The following is a 22,237-nucleotide window of genomic DNA, read 5'->3' as shown; positions in this document are numbered from 1 at the left end:
CCCACTATTTTTAGCAGATTTCAAACGTAAGTTCTAAAAATGGGGTTCCTCGTTCGATCCCACTCTGCGTCAAGTGACTGTGCTGGACAAACACTGCGTGAGAGTGTTTTCACGGGGTTCTCTCGTTTCCTCACACTTTCTCCATTACATCATTTCGTTCTTTATTTCGTCTTCCTTAGCCTCAGTGCATAATCGTAAGTAAGTTCTACAACTAATCAGCTGCTTGTTTTTGGCACGCAAGATTTAAATCAACCAACTGGTGATACCTCTAAAGGGGCTTTCTTTTTATTCTCTAGATTTTTGAAACGGTGCGCATTTGAGTGTATAGAAAACTATTAATATATGTTAATAGTTATATATTAAAAGTTGAGTTTTAAGAAAGTAATCGGGAGCATTTAAACAACTGATTATATTTGAAAAAGGAACGAGATTACTCTTATTTTATGTACTTTAATTGTTTGTCATTTTCATGCTGTATGTCCTTATATAACAACGAGGTTATGTATTAAAGTTGAAGTAGCAGAAATTGAATCTGAGATCATGTGCAGAAAATAAAGAGCTGACTACAAGTATCTCAACATGTAGTTTAACTGGTATGAAAAAGAGTGAGAAGAGGAATAAAGAAAAATATGAAACCAACACAGAGAATCGAACTCAGAATTCCCGATTATGAGACGAACAAGTTAGTAGTTCCACTGATTGGTACAGAAAACAAATATCTTCAGAAGTTCCAATACAAATGGAACTGAATAAAGTATAGCAGAAGACCTGTTTCCAAGAAGTAATCTGACTTCTTGCCACCACAGAAAATCATAAATAATGGTCTTCCGTAATTAAATGGCTAACGCGAGTGCTATCTGTATACGTATGATCCTAGATTCGATTTTTGGTGAGATCACAAAAGCTCGCATACAAAATCTTACAGTTTCGCAGTGGTTTCGATATCACTTTAAATTATATATAATAATAAGTTCTCCTACAATGCTTTGGTCGTTGAAAACTACGAAACTCAGATAAATAAATAAATAAGAAAATCATAGTACGTTAAGAACTATAGGACTTTGTGATTAATGAAAACTCAAGGAAATAGATTTTTTTCTAATCGTTTCATTCGTCCATGTTCCAGGAGGTTGCTGGTCGCTTAGAAGAGTGTATTCTGATATGCTGATAGCGAGTATTTCATTGAAATCAGAAGGTTCTACATTGAGAGATACACAGAAACTTCAGCGTTGTTTGGGTTTTTCATCAGAGACAAGTACGTACTTCATTCAACAGCAGAAAGATGGCGAAGGGGAGAGAAAGAACGAAGCAGTTGCAGGACATTCGAAGGAGTGGTAAGTTTCACATTTCAGTTATTAAGCATTATTATTATTATTATTATTATTATTATTATTATTATTATTATTAATAATAATAATAATAATAATAATAATAATAATAATAATAATAATAATAATAATAATAATAATAATAATAATAATAATAATTGGAACTGTGCAAGGGGTGTTCATTAAAGATTTCCCCTGACCCACGTACCGGACTGAGATAAACGAAATTTCGTACATACATTAGTCATTCTCTATACAGGAACCCTAAGTGGGCACACTTTTCCTACCACTTTATGCATTTGTGGAGACCTTGTTTGTAGAAGTCTGCAGAATGTTCCAGAAGCCATGGACTTGATCCCAGAAATCAGCATTTCATTGTCTTGGAAATGCATTCCCTTCAAAAATGTCCTCATGGGTGGGAAAAGATAAAATCAGATGGTGCAAGGTAAAGAGAGTATAAGGATGGGGAAGAATTTCATACCCGCAGGATCGTGCTTCTGTCTGGGCAGCATGCGAGTTGTGACCTGGAGTGTTGTCTTGAAAGATACGGACACTTTTGGTCAGCATTCCACACCTATCCCATGCTGATCTCAAAACATTGCTAGCATGACCTTGCTTGCTGAGGGTTGAACACAGAACCTTCTTTGGAGTTAGTGAGTACGTATGATTCCATTACTTTGACTGGGCTATAGTGATGAACCCATGTTTCATCCTGCCGTCAATAAAGTCCTCTTAGTTTTCATGATACACGGTCTAAAGTTCGTGGGAGCAAGTGAGTCGTTTCTGCTTTTGGAAAGATGTCACTAGCGGAGAATCCATCGGAAAGACATCTTATGCATATGTAAATGTCCATGGATTATTTTTCTCACAGACCTCACACTTACCTTTAAATCTTGTGGCAATCCACTAAGATGGCGCCTTCCACTTGCCCAATGGTGTCTTCAGCAATGTAGGACTGGGGTTGCTCCGGAATGCTCTGGGATTTCTACATAAATCCAGCCACACTTGAACTAACAAAGCCAGTGAATTCACAACTTTATGTAATGGGACTTTCTCTCAATAAGTATTTTATTTCATCAAATGTTTCCTTTGGTGTCCGGCTTCTGAAGATCAGAAACTTGATCCATCTCGAGATTCGATTTTACCCTATCTTTACTCTTTCTTTACTTAAGTTCCTGTAACACAGAAAATGTTAGAAGTTAAAAAATGAAATTTACCTTATAGCGTATAGAGATATGTATTAATACGCATGTAAAATTTCGGTATTCTACATTAACTACAACTAGGTGAGGGGAAATATTTAAAGAAACATTTCACGTATTGTCAGTTGTAAATAACAGTAAAAGAAAAATTAGCCGCCCTTTCGGAATCTATTTACTCTGTCATAGGTAACATGCTTCAATAGATAGGTCGAAAAAGAAATCTTCAAAGGAATAAATTATTTTGTATCGTCAGCTTTACCTAGGAATAAATGTAGAGAGGTTGCTAAAGAGATAATTCTGAAAGAGAGGTTGTTAATTTTGTAAATACATGGTATATCCCAAAGTCATTATATATATATATATAAAAGATTCATTAACAATATCTGTACAAAGGGTTAGTATTCTTCAAAGTAGTGTCCATGAGCATCTACAGATTTTTTTCCATGCCCGGTACGCCCCCTCGAAGGCAACGTCGGAAATCTTTAAAGCCTTTGTCACGGCTCCTTGGATAGCCTCAGTGCTTCAAAACGGTGTCCTTTGAGTATTTTCTTGATCTTCGGAGACAAAAAGAAGTTAGCCGGAGTGAGGTCGGGACTGTTAGGTGACTGAAGCAGCGTTGCCATTTATGCTTCGCCAGGAACTCACGGACGCGCAGAGATGTATGGCCGGGCGCATTGTTGTAAGGCAACAGTCAGATAGCAGTGATGTCTTCTCGCACGCTGATGACCCTTTTCCGCAATCTTTCCAGAACACTCACATAGTAATTAGTGGTAACGATCCGCCCTTGAGGTACAGACTCTTTTGAAACACCCTTAGCACTGAAAAAAGACAATCAACACAGTCTTCAGTTTGTATTTGCTCATCTTCGCCTTCTCCTGTTTCGGGGACGCCAGGGTGTACCGTTCGACACTTTGGCGCTTTATATCTGGGTTGTATTGAAATGTCCACATGTCATCTCTGGTAATAATGTTCAAATAATCTGGTTCAATTTCCACATATTCCTTCAATTCGTTCGCGATCAACACTCGATTAACCTTTTGCTTGTCTGTCAAAAATTTAGGGACCAGCTTAACGCACACCTTCGCATGTTCAGTTCTTTCGTAATTATGTGATGCGTAACGGTTTTCGGAAAGTCCAGAGTGTCAGCTAACAGCCAAACACTCATCGATGGTCAGCATTCAACAACTCACACACACGAGTCACATTTTCATCAGTTCGGCTTGTCAATGGCCATCCAGAGCGGGAGTTATCGTCTACCCCTCCCTCGCCCCATTAAATTTCTTCATCTACCTTGTAATTTGCACATACGGAAGACTAGACTCCCCGTAGGCTTGTTTAAATAGTTCATGAGTTTCTATAACGGTTTTGTCGAGTCTTGTGCAGAACTTGATTGTCCAACTTTCTTCGAAAGTATCCGCCATGCCATGATCTCAAAACAGGGATATGCTACAAAGCTAAGTGTCCCGTTCGCCTAACTCAACACGCTCGAACGTACTGTGTGACCTGCTGGGGCGCGGCAAAAAGAAAGAAAGAAAAAAAAAAAAAAACCTTTGGAATACTCCTTGTCTATAGTTATATACAAAATACAAAGCAAATCTTCCAAAAGTTACTTATAACATATTCAATACAGCAGAGCAAAAGCCGCCATTGAATCTTACTAATCCAATTTGACCAACGTTGTTACAACTCATCTTCCTCAGATCCCTTCCATCTCCTCTGCCTATCCATAGATCTTTTTTTATAAATTACTATACTGTTAATTTCTGATCCATTTGTTTTCTTCGAATATTTATGGAAATGATAGCAATAGTAATAATAATAATAAGTATAAATTGAAGAACCTTTGTATACAAGATTGCATATTTCAGAAGAAAACATGTAGAATAAAATTTTAAATATTTACGTTAGGCTATAGTATAGAGTGGGGCCTAGAGTTGAACAGTATTCACCAGGTTATGGCATATGCTGATGATGTAAATTTAATAGGTGATGATAGGAGAACAATAGAAAGAAATGCAGAGATCTTATTAAACGCTTGCAGGGACATGGGTTTAGAAGTAAATGCAGAGAAAGCTAAATACATGGAAGTCCGTCGGGACCGGAATACAACAAATTATGGATGCGTTAAAATATTAAATAATACTTTTGATAAAGTGGATAGTTTCAAATATCTAGGATCAATATTGACAGAGGAAAATCATATTCGCGTAGAAATTAAATGTCGACTAAAAGCAGAGAATTCGTGTTACTATTCGTTCAAAATCTCTTGTCGTCGCGAATTCTGTCGAGGAATTTGAAGCTTAAAATATACAAAATGATAATCATGCCTGTTGTTTTGTATGGCTGAGAAACATGGTCACTTACTCTGAGGGAAGAACATAGACTGAAAGTATTTGAGAACAAGATCCTGAGACGAATATTCGGACCCAAGAGGAACGGGAATGGGGATTGGCGGAAACTTCATAACGAGGAGCTACATAATTTATATGGTTTATCCAACATTGTTAGGGTCGTCAAGTCTAGGAGGCTTAGGTGGGCGAGTCATGTAGCTAGAATGGAAGAAAGTAGAAACGCTTTCAAAGTCTTGAGAGGAAGACTAATCGGAAAAGACCATTAGGAAGACCTAGGCGCAGATGGGAGGACAATATTAAGATGGATGTCGCAGAGATTGGAATACAAGAAACTGGATGCAATTAGCTAAGGATAGAAGTCAGTGGAGAGCTCTGGTGAACGCGGCATTGAACCTTCGGGCTCTATAGGCCATAGAGTGAGTGAGTGAGTTAGTTAGTTATAGTGTAGAGCAGTGATCGGCAAACCGTCGATCGCGAGCTACTAGTAGCTTGCGGGAACATTTTCGGTAGATCGCGTTAACGCTCCGGTTGGCTAACCTTGATTCCCCCACTGAGCTGACGCTAATGACTAAGGGCACTGACGACAGCAACTGCGTGTTTCTTCACGGTTGGTAGCTCACAGTAGGATTTAATATGGGTATGGTAGCTCAGAAGCTTCATGAGTTTAGCGACCACTGGTATAGAGCAATGATGGCCAGTTTGTAACGCATTGCGGGCCAGAATAAAATAACCGTAATTGGGGACCATTTTTCATAATCATGGTGATCCAGTGGTTCGCTGAATTTATGTAAGCCATGCATTTCTGAATCTTTATTTTATTTTGAGTATCCTGGTTCTTGTTCATGTGTCTAGACCAATTAGAAGCTGTGCTATAAACATTTGAAAGTAACTCTATGAAATCTGCATTCTTTTAAAAAAGGAAAAATACACCGGTTCAACGGCCTTACCTCGCAGAGTAGACTGGTAATGAAAAAGTTAAGGAAATATTGTGTATGGGTAAAAGTCAAGTCTCGATTAAGGTATATTATGATGGCCAGCTTCTGTTATTCAGTTGACCAAACTATTTCAACAGGATGACTTCAGTCTTCATCGGTAGAAGAGTTAAAACTTCAGCTGCAGAACGTATCGCGTTATGAATTTGTCTTCAACTCATTAATACTGAAAACTATTTACCGATGAAGTGACAGGTATCTTGAGTTGCTTCAAAAGTACCTTGTAGTTTAAACTTTGATTTTATTCATATGTAATGCTTTTTTTTATTTTATTCCTACGCTTTAGGCGAGTTTCTTTTTAACAATCTCAATTATGAGTTTAATAATTACTCTGAGCTTTCCATATGCTAAGTCATTCAGTTAACAACTTAACAAATATAACACTATGTCGAGAGAATAATTTTACTTGTTAACAAAAAAGTGTAATGTATGTCTTTAACCATCGTACATAGAGAGTGCTGCAAATCACCATCACCAAACTTCGGGAGGTGATTCTTTGTAGAAATAAGCTGTAATTAACACATGTTGAATAACTTTTGCTTTCAGATTATTAAGCTAACGAAAGTTTGAAAATTATGAGACTTAGCTCAAGCGGTTCCAGAAATCACAATTTCGAGATACTGCGAAATATGGACATGTTTTAATAAGTAAATTTCGTTTCATACTGTCAAACTACGGTAGACTTGTAAACTATATGAATTCAATACTCAAACTTGAAGTAGTATGTCTATAACTACTGGTTGCAATAGAGTAATAAGATCAAAGATAGAACTTGTTCCTCGGACGCTAAATCCATATCAAGAAGCCATTATTCGCTATTCTTTACTGTTTTTGTTCTGTGACGATACAGATTGAAACCAAAAATCGTTAATTTGAACCCACTTCTTCAAGAGGGTTAAGGAAGGAGATAGCCTATTCTTGGGACGCTGAGTCAATAGAAAAAAAAAAAAAAAAAAAAACACTTCTCGGTATCTCTTACAGTTTTTACTCCATGGAAATCAGTATTAAAACCGGAAGTAATAGTAAATTTGAACCAGTTGCGGGTAGTCGTGATATGTTGTCTTGAGACACTGGATCGTTTACAAAAAACAGCTTCTTGTCATCTATTACCGTTTCTGTTCTATGGCGATAAATGTTGAAACCGGAAATGATTAATTTGAACCATTTATGTATGTGTGGAATAGAGCTTCAACGGAGATGGAACCTATTCGTGGACACTTGATTCGATTGCAAAAGACCGCTTCTCGATATCTCTTTTCGTTTTTGCTCTGATACCTGTTGACAGACGAACAAAGTCATTCTGTAAGACTTCCGACACTTATACATAGCATAGTTTGGAAGTCTAATAATTGCAACCCCGATCTCGTTTTCTTCCCACCTTTTTTCTTCTCTAGGTCATATATACAAGGTGTTTCAAAACAACACCGACAACGTTTGGGAGGTGATTCCTGACACCAAGATAAAGACAAAAAGTATAGACCAAACTGGGTGCACAAATGCTTCCTTTCGGAGCTATAACTGCCGAAAACATGAAAAAATGAAGCTTAGAGGTCCGTAGCTCCAAAAGTATGGGACCTACCGTAGTCGGGTCAAGACTTCACGAAGGAAGTAATATGTGCGGTATCCAAAAATACATGTTTCAGAATCCTGAGGTACTTCCGCAACAATTTTTATACAGGGAGCTTGGCTACAGCGATATAACTTGAAGTATTCACCAACTACGTCTATAAAAGTTGTTACGGAAGTACCGGAGGATCCTGAAACATGGATATTTGGATAGCACACATATTAGTTCCTTCGTGAAGTCTTGACCCGACTCCAGTAGGTCCCATAGTATTGAAGCTATGGACCTTTAATTTTTTGCAGCCTATAACTCCGAAAGGAAGCATTTTTGCACCCAGGGTGGTCTATACTTTTTGTCTTATCTTGGTGTCAGGAATCACCTCCCAAACGTTGTCGGTGTTGTTTTGAAACATCCTATATATATATTAAACGCTAAAACACAGATTTAATTATTTTTTAAATGAAAAGTTGAATGAAATTTCATATATCCAATCGTAAGGTATTCCAAACTATGGTAATCGTTAACATAATACTGGTGACAAACCCCACCCAGAGAGGTTAAAAGAAAAAGGATGTGAGTTGCAGTTATTATTTTAAGATGCCCATTTCTCGGAATACCTCAAGTTTAAGGACGAGAAATTTGGTATTTACACCAGGGTTCCTACAACCCGAAAAGTCAGGGAAATGGGTCCTCGGTCATGTTAAAGGAAATTGAGGGAAAAAAGAAAGGAAAAACTGGAAAAATACTTTTTGTTGTTATGGAAAGGTTGCCAGTGATCCATTTGTAAAGCGTATGCTGGGCTTTTATAAGCTTCTTTCTGAAGACCGGCAGCTTTTTTCAAAAGTTCCAAACACCAAAGTCAATGGCTCCTTATCTAGTCGACGGTATTCATCAGATTCTGAGAGATCTTATAATTAGCTGTGTGAAATCGGATGTAATGAAAAGTGGGGACACATTATTCTGTTGTATTGATACCAGCAATCGGACAACCTGATACCAAGAAAGAATATAGGATTTGCAGCGAATCGTCTCTTCCAGACCGTGACAGTGAAGGAGAAACTTGAATTTTTGTACAAGTGTTGTAGTGTGTTATGCTCAGTGATAAGAAAACTGCAAAAGAAGTTCGCACAGGGCCATAAGAGCTTTGTCATCTTTGAGTCCTGACATTATCCAGAGATCTCCTGTAACTGGACTACTACTACTCCAAGTGATGCACAACACCATCCTTGATGTTGAAGTAGCTGAAAATGCCAAGAAACAGTACTTCTTATTTTGTAATCTGAAAGTAAAGAAGCTTAAGGAAATCGTTTAGTCGTGCGGTGAAGAAGGACTGGATATTTCCTTCAGGACCTTTCTCATGGACAAGAAGGATTTAAAAAGTTGTGGCATGTTGTAAAGATCTGCATGGTTTTCTCTCACTGAAACGCAAGTGTCGAAGGTGGGTTTTCCATAAATAAGTTTTTATTAATAGAGAACATGCTGGAGAAAAGTTGTGGCACAGCGTCAAGTGTACGATACTATCCTAGAACCAGGTAAAATGAGGAATGTCGAGATCTCAGGGAAGATGCTGGCGTATATTTTAAATGTACGAAAACGCTATGAAGAATATCTAGACCAGAGACAGGTAGAGAAGAATGGACAGAAGAAAGCTGCGAAAAAGACATTGGATGCAAGCCTCAAAGAATTAGAAGAAGGTAAACGTGTACATATAGAGACTGAAGAAAAACAATGTGTAATTGATGCAGCAATTAGAACTGTAAAAGAAAAAAGCTTCACTGTATTAAAAACAATGCTGCTGATTAAAACTTGGTCAAGATGCTGAACTCAATTGTATTAAACATTTATTCTTTCTTGGATAGTTATGGTATTGTGATATTTGTTGCTCTCCTTATTATAACTAAAATTTAATTAATATGGAATATGTAATAAATATGTATAACAATTATATTGTATATGTAATGAATGTATATAACAATAGTAATCGTCATATCAAAGGAAAATTAACCCGTAGGTGAGGAACGATTGGCTGTAGGGAGAGTAGGAGGCCGAGTCCATAGAAATTTCCTGTAGGCAGGGAATTTCTGTGGAGAGAATGAAAAGTCGGGGAATCTTTTTGCTGTAGGAACCCTAATACACTTTGCATTTAAAAGTATTAAACATGTGTTGCGTTTTATATTTGACCTACAATGAAAGAAAAAGGGTCGAGTGCTTCACTAAAATGCTCATATCTAGGAATTCCATAGGTTTAGAGATTCCTCGTGCAAAGAACGGGGATATATGCTAGTAAATGCATATAAAGAAACATTTCTAGACCTAGCTTTGTACGAAGAATGATCGAAATCGATAATCCCTACATTTTAGGTAGCTATATAAACATAATCCAAACGTTAATTTGTTCTTTAAGTATCTCAAAGCAAGACGAGATCTTTCTACATTCATTCAGTACATTGAGAATTTGAGGATATGTGAAAGTATAATATTTATTTTATAGTGCAGTGTGATACAAGTTGGTTGTATCAATAAATAGCCCAAAAATCTAGTGTTTCTTGGGGAGTGGCTCACTTGCTAAACCCTGCTATTGTCACATAATGCTATAAAAGATAAACAATAAGTTCTTTCGGTAATCATTTCATTAGGTAGGAAAGGGAATAAATGGAAAGGAAAAGAAAAATTAAAGAATATAAAAGTAGCTTGTAAAGCTGTCAGTTGGTCGTTACATATATTTATACATACCTGAAATAAGACATGCAATCACACCTAATAGAATGTCAAAATAATAATAGTAAAAACTGTGTTTAAATGTGCCCTGTATGCATGTGTCACTGCTCTCTTTCATATCTTTTCTAACTTTACCTCTCTGTGGGATGAAGCGTTTAGCAAAGACTTACTCATGGTTCATTTTTTTTTCTTTCTTTCTTGTATGAGATAGTGTAACAAAACAAACACTGACCGAAGCTTCAACACACACTGTATTTTAAACTGTAATGTGTTACAGTTTCGAATATCTAACATATCATTCATCAGACACTATATAGACACTATAGAACATAAATGAAGATACAAACATATATATGTTAAGGAAACTATATATGTTAAGGATAAAATTGAGATATGATGGAAGTCTTAGAGATGGAGAAGAGATTGATAATAAGGAAGTGGAAAGAAGCAGATTGAATAAAGAAGGTAGGAAGAGATAAACTGATGAACTAGACAGACGGCTTAGCTATTAATGAATTATGGCAGAAAATTTTGGATACCATAGACAGGAAGATGGAATTGAAAAAAAGCCCTTATAACGACCAAAACTGGCAGCACGTCATTGGCTGAAGGCTTCATCCAATAGAATTTAGACTTTTCCATAAGGATGACTATATCTATGTCTGTATCTTCATTTATGTTCTATAGTGTCTATATAGTGTCTGATGAAGGATATGTTAAATATCCGAAACTGTAACACATTATAGTTTAAAATACAGTATGTGTTGAAGCTTTGGTCAGTGTTTCTTTTGTTACAATATCCAATCCAAAGCCATGGATAATGTTGTTATATGAGATAATGATGGTATTTGTAATATTTCTGGTACTTTTTTTTTAATATAATATTTTGAAAGTACTGCACTTACTTAGAAGTAAGTTTTTGTAATATTCCTCTTTTCCACTGTTCGCTTGTTTTTTAGGCATATGTGATTTCATCTCCTTAGTGAATATTTGAGTTTAAGAGGTCTAATCACTGTGATATTAAACGAGTCACCTCGTAGCTTTCCATTTGCAGCCATTTAGAAACGGGAAAACAAAAGCCGATTTTCTAAATGACTGGAAATCGAAAGCAGATAAGTGAGTCGTGATAAAAGTATCTCATGTAAAATAATATTGTCTAGGGCGCTCTTGTTTCACATTTCGATTATCTTTTATCTATTTGAAGATACCACATAATTACTGTAAAATTAGCGGTATTTTAATTTCGCCGTGATCGGACCCCTTAACTATCTTCCCGTTTCTTTTTCTTTTTTAGGTAAGGTGTTAGTGGCACATGAGAAATCAGACAAATGATATGGCAGTTTAACAGAAACTTCTCTATCAACGGTATCGTAATACGTCTGCGTGGAGAATAGAACAGCAGTAAGTCGTTGAAAGAAAGGATTTGATTTTGTGGAATGTCCGAAGGGAATATAGAGAGAACGGAAACGCTTGCAACAAGACTAGAGGCTTTTAATGTCCTCGAAAGTAACATTGATACCACAATATTGCACGATACTTGGTCAGGTAGTGAACATACTCAACTACTGGATGAGGATATCATTGACAGTGATTCAGATGAAGAAATTGACTTCACTCTTCTTGATGAGTCCAGTCTCGACGACTCTATATGCGAGACAGAATACTATATTGTGTATGAAGTGGAGTCATTTGGAAGTAGCTGTTTCAAGGTGACAGATGCCACTGCCCCATTGGAACTTGGCAGTTATAAAATAAGCAGTGATTTCAGTAGCCAAAGTGATTCTTGGGTAGAAGAGGTGAGTGAAAGTCAGAATAGTGTTTGGAGTCAAAGTGTACTTGAAACACAAGAAAACATCGTTAGCGATTTAAATTGGAGTAGTGAGAAAACAGTAGATATATTGGCAAATGATGTCGAAAGTGGTGAAATTCAAACTGTGTTAATAGTAGGAAGAGTTGATGATAACGATTTTGAAAGCACTAATGAAATTCAAGACCGAACAGTACAAAATCTTGGAAATGAAATTGAAAGTGCTGCAAAATCAAATGTGTTATTAGTAAGGAGAACTAACGATCATGACTTAAAAGAGTGGAGTGAAAATCAAGATAGAAGAGTGAGAACTTTTGGAAAAGATATTGAAAATGTTAACAATCAAAATGTGTTGGTGGAAGAGAAAGCTAACGATAGATACTTTAAACGGAGTAATAAAAGTCAATGCAAGAAACTAGAAAGTCTGGGGAAAAAAAATGAAAGTTCTGCAAATCAAAATGTGTTAGTAGTAGGGAAAGCTAACAACAGAGACTTTAAAGGAAATCGTGAAAATCAAGATAGAAATGTGGAAATTGTGGAAAAAGAAATTGAAGGTGCTACTAATCAAAATCTATTAGTGGGAGCAAGAACTAACGGTAGGGACTTTAAAGAGTTTAATGAAAATCAAGACGCGGAAAAAGAAACTGAAAATACTGTAAATCAAAATGTATTCGTAGTTGCGAGAGCTAACAATAGAGACTATAAAGGTCAAATAATTAAGACAGTAGAAATCCCAGAGAAAAAAAGCCCTGGACATGAAAATGTGTCAGAAAAAAAGAGATTTAGTGGTGATAATTTGAAAGTGAGCATTGAAAATGAAGGTAGAACAGTGAGTATTCTAGAGAAGGAAAGTGGAACGAATGAGATTGTGTTAGAAGTAGAGCAACCTAACGATAGTGACTTAAAAAGAAGTAATGAAAATAAAGACAGAGCAGTGAAAATTCTTGTAAAAGAAACTAGTGTGGTAGAATTACAGAGACCTAGTGATAGCGACTTAAAAGTTGGCGATGAACAACAAGGCAGAAAAGTAGAAATTCTGGAAAAAGAAAGTATTATAGGAAAGGAAACTGACGATAACTGCTGTAAATCAGATGGTGCAGGTATGCTTAAAAGTTCGAAGAAAAGGCAAATTGAAATGGAAAATGATTCTGAGTGTAGTAATTCTGTAATCTACCCATACAGAACAAGGAGCAAATTAAAGAGAAAGAGTGCAATAAACCATAATCCATCAAAACACCGTTTCAAACTGCAGTGTGTTAATGATAATTCTATGACAAAAAGTAAGTGTACAGCATCCAACACTAGTCTTAAAAACGATGTTTCATTCGAAAACAGTTTCACTTCAACGATATCTAGTGAAATCAGTTCGGTAAATAGTGACAGCGATTTTTGTTCCACAGTCAACACAACTGAAGAAGAAAACCCCAGAAATAGAGAGACAATGATGTCGAATCAAAAAGTTTTCAAAACCGAAAAGACTGATGATCTCTTTTCAAAAAGAAAAAGAAAGAACACAGTTAGAAAAGTTAGGAATAAACACCAAATCTATGTGACGGAAAGTGATTCTAGAGCGGAAAATTCCTGCGAAATAAGTTTCACAACTCCAGATGAGAAGTTGTTCATTACAAATGGAAGAAGAAGGAAAGCTAATAACGCAATTGAAAGAAGTACTAAAGCAGGTAATAGCAAAGATAGCAACCAAGAACTAGAAAGCAAATCTAGAAATAAAATTAAATGTTCATCTGAGTATAGAAGTTTGACTTCGGGTGGTAATTTAGAGAAGCAGAATAAAGCAAAACCTTGCAGCTACACACCAAAGACAAACAAAAAGAGGGGAACACATAAGTTGTCTCTGAAACGTTATAATAAGAGAGTCGGTTTGTCATCAGAAATAGGTGACACCAATGAGAAAAATCGTAAACATCCTCCGTCACTCGATACTGGCTGTACATTAACACTGCAGAAGCAATTGCAACAAGATGACCGAAGCATGAAAATGTTCGGGGATGAAAATTTCGATTCATCATTTGAAGATAGCTTTCTTTCTAATCGAACAAAGCGTAAGAAACATAAGACTCAGGTTTGCGCAAACATTTCTAATAGGGAAGAAATTTGTAATCTTCGCGAAACTAAGGCTAACGTTGTACATCATCAAAAGAGGTTGAAAAAAAGGACAGTACCGTGCACCCTTGATAGCTATGATAACAATGATAAAATAGTTAGTGTAGTAAAGAGAAAAAATGCGGATAACAATAAATGTTCGACACCAAATGTAAGAAATAAAGCTGAAGAAGAAAGTCAGCAAAAGAAGGCACGGAAAAGAAAACCAACAAAGGAACTAAGTCCGGTTTCGCCAAGGAAGCTATCGTGTTACAAAACTCCGGAAACAACATCTACAGTAAAACCATATTCTCGTAGCCGCTCACGTAGTAAAATAATTGCAAGACTTAAAGCGCTTTTCGGGTCTGACAGTGAAATGCCTGATGATGATGACTCTAGTGACAAGAAAGCTAAAAAGAAGAAAACCTGTAAGACTAGACGCCTGTCATTGTTCGATTCTCCCACTGTAAATTTTACGCCAGAACAACAAAATAAAACTCGTACTAATAGCGTGACAAAACGAAGTAAAATGTTGTCGAAAAGAAATAAGTTGACCCTAGCAAGTGCGAAGCGAAAATCTGAAAACAATATTTCGTTATCTAGTGACGATTCTTTCTGTAGTACAAAAACTAATACAATGAAGAAATATAAGAAATGTAAAAAAGTGAACGTTAACCAAGAGGACAGCTTTATTTTCCAAGAAAATGTTACAGGTCCTACAGTGTCTAAGGAAACTTCAAAGCCAGAGGAAGGTAAGCATACAGGGTGGACTGATTTAAATCAAGATTTAAATAATTTGATTTTCCTAATAAGTGTGCGAAATTTATGTATTTTATATGTACTTTGTGCCGCAAGCTAGTTTCGATTTTTTTAAATATACCATTGCCAAATATCAGTAACTTTTGTGAAAAAAAAGTACCGTGTTGATAAACGTTGCTGTACTTTTTCCTTAATGCTTAAGAAACATTGTTTGGGATTGAAATAAGTTAACGATTGGGGATTAATTCAAAATTCAACCCCAATATTTTCACTTAAATGGCATAATTACCGTATAGTACTAATTCCTAATGAGTTTTCTTCAGTTCGCGACTTGTATTACACGAGGAGAAAGATTTGATTTAAATCAAAAAGATCGATTTAAATTTTAAAAAATCAACAAAAAATATTTTTTAAAAAAATCATGACTTTTTCTACTCTGGTAAGCATTCGAAAGCTAAAGGGAATAAACAGTCTAGTGATAACATAATTGTGAAGATGTTTTACATGATGAATTAAAATCAAAACGGAAACTAAGTGCTTTATTTGAGATTATTCAGAACAGATTTTCTAAACCTGGATCATCCATAAGTGAACAGCTGTGCGGTAGGTATAAGTGCAAAGTAGAAGCGTTCAAGTCTGTAATAAAAATGGCTAAGTTGAGATTGAAGTGTGAAACAGTAAACTCATCAAGTTTATTAGCTTGTCCACATTTTAATTCAATTTTCTTTCTGTATATAACACAGATTCCTTTTGTTGCTGTGTAAGTCATTGCAACTACCTATTTAATTTTTAAAGCAAGAATGGGTTATACAATAGAAGATCATTGTTGGGTCGGAGAACTTGGCATTCATAGTATATGTATGCTTTACCAGATGGCAGTATCTTGTACGTGTTGCACACACAGAACGTTGTGAAATCAATAGTCAACCGCTATGCAGCACGGACTTGACTAGGAAGCGTGCGTACATCAAAATAACTGTTTACCCACAGCGAACCGTCAGAAAATGCCACGGAGAGCTAGTGGAAACTAAAGAAATGGTGTGCTACCGAACTATCGCAACTCGAACAGCAGAGGGTGCTGTTCGAAAGTATACTAACGTGCAGTCACTCAACAACTTTGGAAATACTTTATATCAACCAACGTATTAGACTCTTCCAATTCTCTATTAATACATGCTTCTTTGTCTTCACCAATTAGTTAACCATAATTGGACGCAACAATTATATAATAAATGGTCTCCTTACATTTTTGTTCCCATTTATCTACCAACATTATCGTTATACTTAAAACATCGCAATATACAATATTTCATAATATCCAAGCTTCAGCTTCCGACATTCGAAGCATTAGCTCCCTCAACATACTAAATATCACCCTTTGTTTCTTCAAATCTATCTAGTGCAATAGTTAAAACATTCTTCGTCCATCACAGTTCAATCCTTTATTATTAAAAAAAAAAAAAAGTATTTTTTTTTCTATCTTGATTCTATACTTTTCCATACAGAAAATGCAGGTGGTTTACAGGCGCCTGTGAAATATGCATAAACAGGCATATTTTAGCAGGCTCCTGTACAAGTGCCTGAAAATGGAATACTTTTAAACGCATGAGACAGATACCGATTTTTTTTTCAGGATTATTGCATGTTCATTTCACGGAAACAGGTAGTTTTCATGTTGATAGGGTTGCGTGTAAACGTGTAAAAATGCGTGTAAACATGTAGACAGTAGAAAGACATGTACAGCCACTCACAAAAGTATCTCCCACTCTATGCGCTCTAATTCCATTACTTGGGGTCTAGGTCATTTGCAGTTGAGAGAACGCCTAGACAGATGCAACCCAACTTACATGTAACTTTTCTCGGCACTGACCAGGGTTGGCAAGGTAATTTACTTGTTACGTATTCTACATAAATTACGCGTAATTTACTAGTAATATACGTCATGTAGAAAACCAGGTTTTTACGCAGACGTAGAAAACTATATTTCTTTCATTAAAACTAAGATCATTTTCAATAGTCGGTTATATTGTAAGCTTAGTTTTCTTATTTAAGCATTAAAACATTATCTTCTAAACATTATATTTAAAAGTAATGATTTCATGCCAAATCATAGTAATAAAACATAATTTAGGATAGCCCCTCGCCGGCCCACTACTACTTTCCACCTATTAGCGCACACACAAGTACAACCACCCAACATATAAGCACACATATTAAAAATATGTGTTGGTTCGGATATGTTTGAAAGTATTAAGTAACCTTTTGATTATAACAATTTATTGTTATACCTTTGCAGCTTTTAATATAAAACTCGAAACATTTCAGAATACTTTGAAACTTCTATTAGAAAAGAAAAAGAGAACTGTTAGGCTCATTTCACCTTCATATTACACACTAACACACACACATAACTGATACGAAAAATACTGAACAGAATATTGAAATAATGATTTTTTTAAAATATACTGATTTGTTTTTCTTCCACGTCCCAACGATACTATATATACACCACTCCACTTAGCACTGGGACATACTGAATTTTCGATATAAAAGTTATTAGAATCTCATTTTAAACATACACAACTGAAAAAAAAATATATATATATATATAAAAGTACCCAACAGAACATTATACTACATTTTTCGGAATGAACTCATTTATTTTGCTCTTTTCTTCCAAGCCCAACAACAACACTAATTACTTCTCTTAGCACTTGACTATCATTTGAACTTTTAATGTAGAAATATCTCATGCTCATAATAAATAGACAAAACTGAAGAAAATACTAAACAGAATATTGAACTACTTGTTTCTAAGTTGTTTTTGGAAAGAAACAATTTCTTTTTCTTCCTAGTTCGAATACTGAATATATTTTACTTGCTTCCAATAACACTGAGTATATCATTTCATTTAAAACTTAGCCATTATTTTAATTCTTAAAAAAAATTACATGCCATTTTCATTATCATCATCATAGGTATTCTGCCTTTATTGGCAGGTCACTTGCCGCAGGCATTTCCATTATCATCATCATAGGTATTCTGCCTTTATTGGCAGGTCACTTGCCGCAGCTGAGAAGCTTCCATGCTCCACGGTCCTCCGCTAACTTCTTCGCCTTCGCGTATGATCTTTCTGTTTTTATATCATCCATTAATTGTAGTCTCCTTCGCCCCCTCCCTCTCTTTCCCGACACCATACCCTCTAGGATGTCCCTCATGATAAATCTCTTCTTAGGCAATGTCCCAACCAGTTTCTCTTCCTCTTCCTAATAATATCTAAAAGTGTTCTTTTCTCACCCACCATTTCTAACAGTTTCTCATTCGTTTTGCGCTCGACCCAACTAATTCTTTCCATTCTTCTCCACACCTACATTTCGAAGGCTTCCAGTCGATTTTTATTACCTTTACGTAATGTCCACGTTTCCGCCCCACACAGTACAACACTCCACACGAAACATTTTATGAGTCTTTTTCTCAACTCTTTCTTCAAGTCCCACAAAACAGACTTTTCTTCCTCCTAAAGGCTTCTTTCGCCATTCCAATCCTTGCTTTTGTTTCACGTTCGCACTTCATGTTATTACTAAGAATACTACCCAGATATCGAAAACTATTCACTTGTTCTATTTTCTCCTCTTCTACTTGTATATTTGACACAGACCCCTTCGTTCCAATCCCCATGGCTTTTGTCTTTCTAACATTTATTTTCATCCCATATTCTTCAAAGCCCTTTCTCATTTTTTCTAACTTTTATTTATTTTCTTTTCAGATTCAGCAACAAGCGCCATATCATCTGCAAATCTTATGCATCTAATCATTCTACCTCCTGCCGAAATACCATCATCATCATGTAAACTCTTTTTCACCATCTCTTCTACATAGACATTAAATAGTGTTGGCGAGAGGCAGCATCCTTGTCGAACTCCCCTTCCAATTGCACTCTCTTCCGTCAGTTCTTCCCCTACCTTACACTTACTTGTTGGTTCATGTATAAGTTTCTTATAAGTCTTCTATCTTTCCATTCCAACCCTATCTTCGTTAGAACTCCCAACAACAATTCCCAATTCACGCGGTCAAAAGCCTTTTCAAGATCAACAAATATAACATATACCTCTTTCCTTTTTTCTATAAATCTTTCACCGATCGCTCTTAATAATCCAATTGCATCTCTTGTGCCCTTGCCTCTTCTGAACCCGAACTGCTCCTCCTCAGCTTCTTTATTTGTTCTTTCATATAACCTTCTGTTCAGTATTCGAAGCAGAATTTTAGCTGCATGAGATATGAGACTAATAGTTCTATAATCCTCACATCTCTTTGGGTTCGATTTCTTAGCCACCGGTATCATGATTATAGTTTAGTACAATTGGAACACAATACTCTTAATCACACTAATATTCATAACTTGAGTGGTCTTGTAATTTGAGGGTGTAGTATATTTGAAGTAGTTTCTTCGAACGTTCGAAGCTGAGCCGGTTCCTTGTGACGTTATGGACAAAGGACCAATTTGAGAAAAGTCTTTCAATTTGCGCTGAAGATGCTGGGATGTTCAGTAACTTAATAGCAAATTCCGACAACTCCTTCTGTTGCCGACTAGCGAAATACCAGAATATGAGTGGTGTTGTAATTCCCTTCTTCATAAGTTCTTCAAATTTTCCACATTTTCCCCGACATTGCTAGTAGTTAGTTATTCCTGAAGGGCCGAGGTTTTCCAACAAACTCCTCTACTTGTTCGTGATGCTTTTCTCAGACATTGCAGAAAGTCTTCACAAATGGAGACCACGAAGGCTTACCATTGTTGTTGTATTGCACAATAGTTTCTCCCACTGCTTCTCTGGCATAAAACTTTTCTTGATTATAGAGGGTTTAAAACATGAAACATGATGAAATGGGTTTTGAACAATCACGCGTGAAAACCGTATTATACAATGCTACTTGACAAATCCAATAGAAAATTCCCAGTTTATGCTTACGGATTGTTTTGCAAAATCCAGCTAGATCCCATACAATTTTAGGAAGAATTTTTTTTAAAGCTCAGCGCGTAGAACGTTTTCTTTTAATTTGAAGACCTGTTTCTAATTTTTTACGTACTTTACGTATTTTACGTAAATTACGCGTTTTTACGCGTATTTTACGCGTCACGTAGAAAACCTTTTTTTACGCGTAATTACCCAACCCTGGCACTGACAGCAGTTGGTAGCACTGAGTTAAGTCGTTATGTAAGTAAAATTGTGAGTAGATGACACACGAAACATTTCTCCATTCTGAGATCAATCTCACTGGTTCAGAGTGTGTTGTCCAATGAACATCATATGTTAATCTCAATATTGCTGTGTATGTAATGTATTATTTCATTATATACTGGAATTCAAAGAAATAAAAACACTGATCACACATGAATCAGAAAATGCTTGAAAGTAGACGAAAATATCAAATTTAGAACAAGTGCTGGAAATAAGTTTGTAAATCACTGTCTCCATTGACAGACCTTCTCCAATTCTCTTTATTCCAACATCTTTATTTATTTATTTATTTATTTTTCCCTCTCTAAGGAAGAAAAGATCTTGCTTATCACACTGAGTATGCATTGAAGTTGAAATTGAAACAGAAACACTGGAAAGAGTTTCAGCTTGGCCTGGATTTGAACCCGGTTCTACCGAATAGAAGTTGAATGTGCTAACCACTCACCTACCGCACCACTTAACCCTCCACCAAAACTAATACCTAGTTAAAATCGTTTCATGGAAAAATATAAACAAGATATTCAAATATAACAAAAACAAACAAATATAAACAAAATATAAATAAAAATATACATAAGAAAATATAAGCAACTTGTGTGAGTGTCTTAGTGACTTACTCGAGATTTCCTTGTTTAACTCAAAAACAAGTTATATAGACGTTGCTCAATGAGGAAAATATCACGAAATGTTCTTCAAGTTGAGCTTACGTCATCGGCAGAGCCTTAACTTGTGGGAGCCCCCCCTCCCCAGAGAAGCTCCCCACCGTTCGAGGGGGCCCCTTTTGAGACAAAATTTTCTTACTCCATATACGATACGAACATGAAATTAGAAATGAAGCATCAAATAGGGTCGCTACATTACATAAACAAAACAGCACACAAAAGGTAAATAGAACAAAAATGAGTCGTGGACCCATTTCAGTAATATTTATTCGTATGGCTTTGAGATTTATCAATATTGTCCCCTTAATAATTTTGTAATGTATGGAATGGGCCCAGGGAGTAACTAACGGAACCGCAGACCTTGCCGTGCGGGAGGGCCCACAGGCTCCGGGGTTCCATAAAGATTAAGAGAAAGTTGGAGAGAGGGGGCCCAACTATTAGAAAATAAACTTTTTCTAGGGGGCCCAAATAAGCTTATTAATGCTTGCTCTCCCCCCAGAAAAGAATCTAAGTTACGGTGTTGGTCATCGGTTGCATGGATAGTCCCGATTTACATTACATTTCGTCTTTACCGTAACTTCTAATTTCCAAAGAAGAAAAGACGACATAAATTATTTTCACATTCTTTGAATTGTATCTACACATGTAGAAATAGACAGTTCTATGTTTATGTTCCATAACTACTAGTTTATTTTCTTATATTCATATAAAGAGTTTGTGGTAAATTGAACCGGTGGCACTAGCCGAGTGATCCCGAGCGTTCGGCTTCTGATCATGAGGTGGTCGGAATTTTAATTGTCCTCAGTATTTCTGTGTTCGTGTTCCTGTAGTGTTTGGAATACATCGAAAGGACATGAGGTGCCAGTGGCGAACAATACTCCGGTTGGGGCGATTTGTTTAAAAAAAAATATGAAAGCAGGAAACTCCCATTGCAGCTACTTGGGTTCAAATCCCGTCGTGGTAGTTAGTAATTTTTCTGTATGGAAAGATAATGTTTATGTAATTGGTATTGTAATTACGTTATTCCTTTATTATTATTATTATTATTATTATTATTATTATTATTATTATTATTATTATTATTATTATTATTATTACCACAATGGAAAGAAAAAGTAACGTAGTCGAAGGTATTCATAGGAACAGAAAAGATATAAAGTATGTCAGATGTTTCTTAGGTTTACACATGAACGCAATAATATTAATGTGTGTTACAAATTTCTAACTGGAATGATTTAGTATCTTAGAGACTTTTAATACTTGGGGGCAGAGCGTAGCTCATCTGAAATTTGTAACACCGTATATTTAGACAACTCAAGGATGGATTTAACTAATCTTCTTAGGATAAGAAATGAAATAATCAATTTCTTTTGGATATATTCGTCATCACACCACAAGCTATCAGGACTCGAAATGGTTTTAACTATAAAAATCTACTAAATCGTAATGGCACAGAAACAACTATTATGACTATCCAACATCGTAAATAGAGGTAATACTCAGAGGTAGTTCAGCTT

The 22,237-nt window shown here is 36.0% G+C and overlaps 2 protein-coding genes across 7 annotated transcripts in view; both read left to right on the top strand.

Moving 5' to 3' along the window:
* LOC145664173 (uncharacterized) overlaps positions 1–11,590 on the top strand; it is a 55,380-nt gene extending 43,790 nt beyond the window's left edge. For all 6 annotated transcript variants that reach the window (XM_081730589.1, XM_081730590.1, XM_081730588.1 and 3 more), the window contains 2 exons: positions 1,127–1,334; positions 11,450–11,590. In XM_081730589.1, coding sequence (XP_081586715.1) covers positions 1,127–1,334; positions 11,450–11,453 — 212 coding nt within the window. In that variant the 3' untranslated portion in view covers positions 11,454–11,590. The remainder of the gene's footprint in view (positions 1–1,126; positions 1,335–11,449) is intronic.
* Position 11,591: 1 nt separating this feature from the next.
* Positions 11,592–22,237, top strand: part of LOC145664171 (uncharacterized) — a 51,126-nt gene continuing 40,480 nt past the window's right edge. The window contains exon 1 of the mRNA XM_081730581.1: positions 11,592–14,814. Within this exon, the coding sequence (XP_081586707.1) occupies positions 11,592–14,814 (3,223 nt within the window). The remainder of the gene's footprint in view (positions 14,815–22,237) is intronic.

This window comes from Thermobia domestica, chromosome 11, assembly GCF_964235325.1.
Source record: "Thermobia domestica chromosome 11, izTheDome1.hap1.1, whole genome shotgun sequence".
NCBI classification, from domain to species: Eukaryota; Metazoa; Arthropoda; class Insecta; order Zygentoma; family Lepismatidae; genus Thermobia; species Thermobia domestica.
This window is presented reverse-complemented; position numbering and strand designations above follow the sequence as displayed.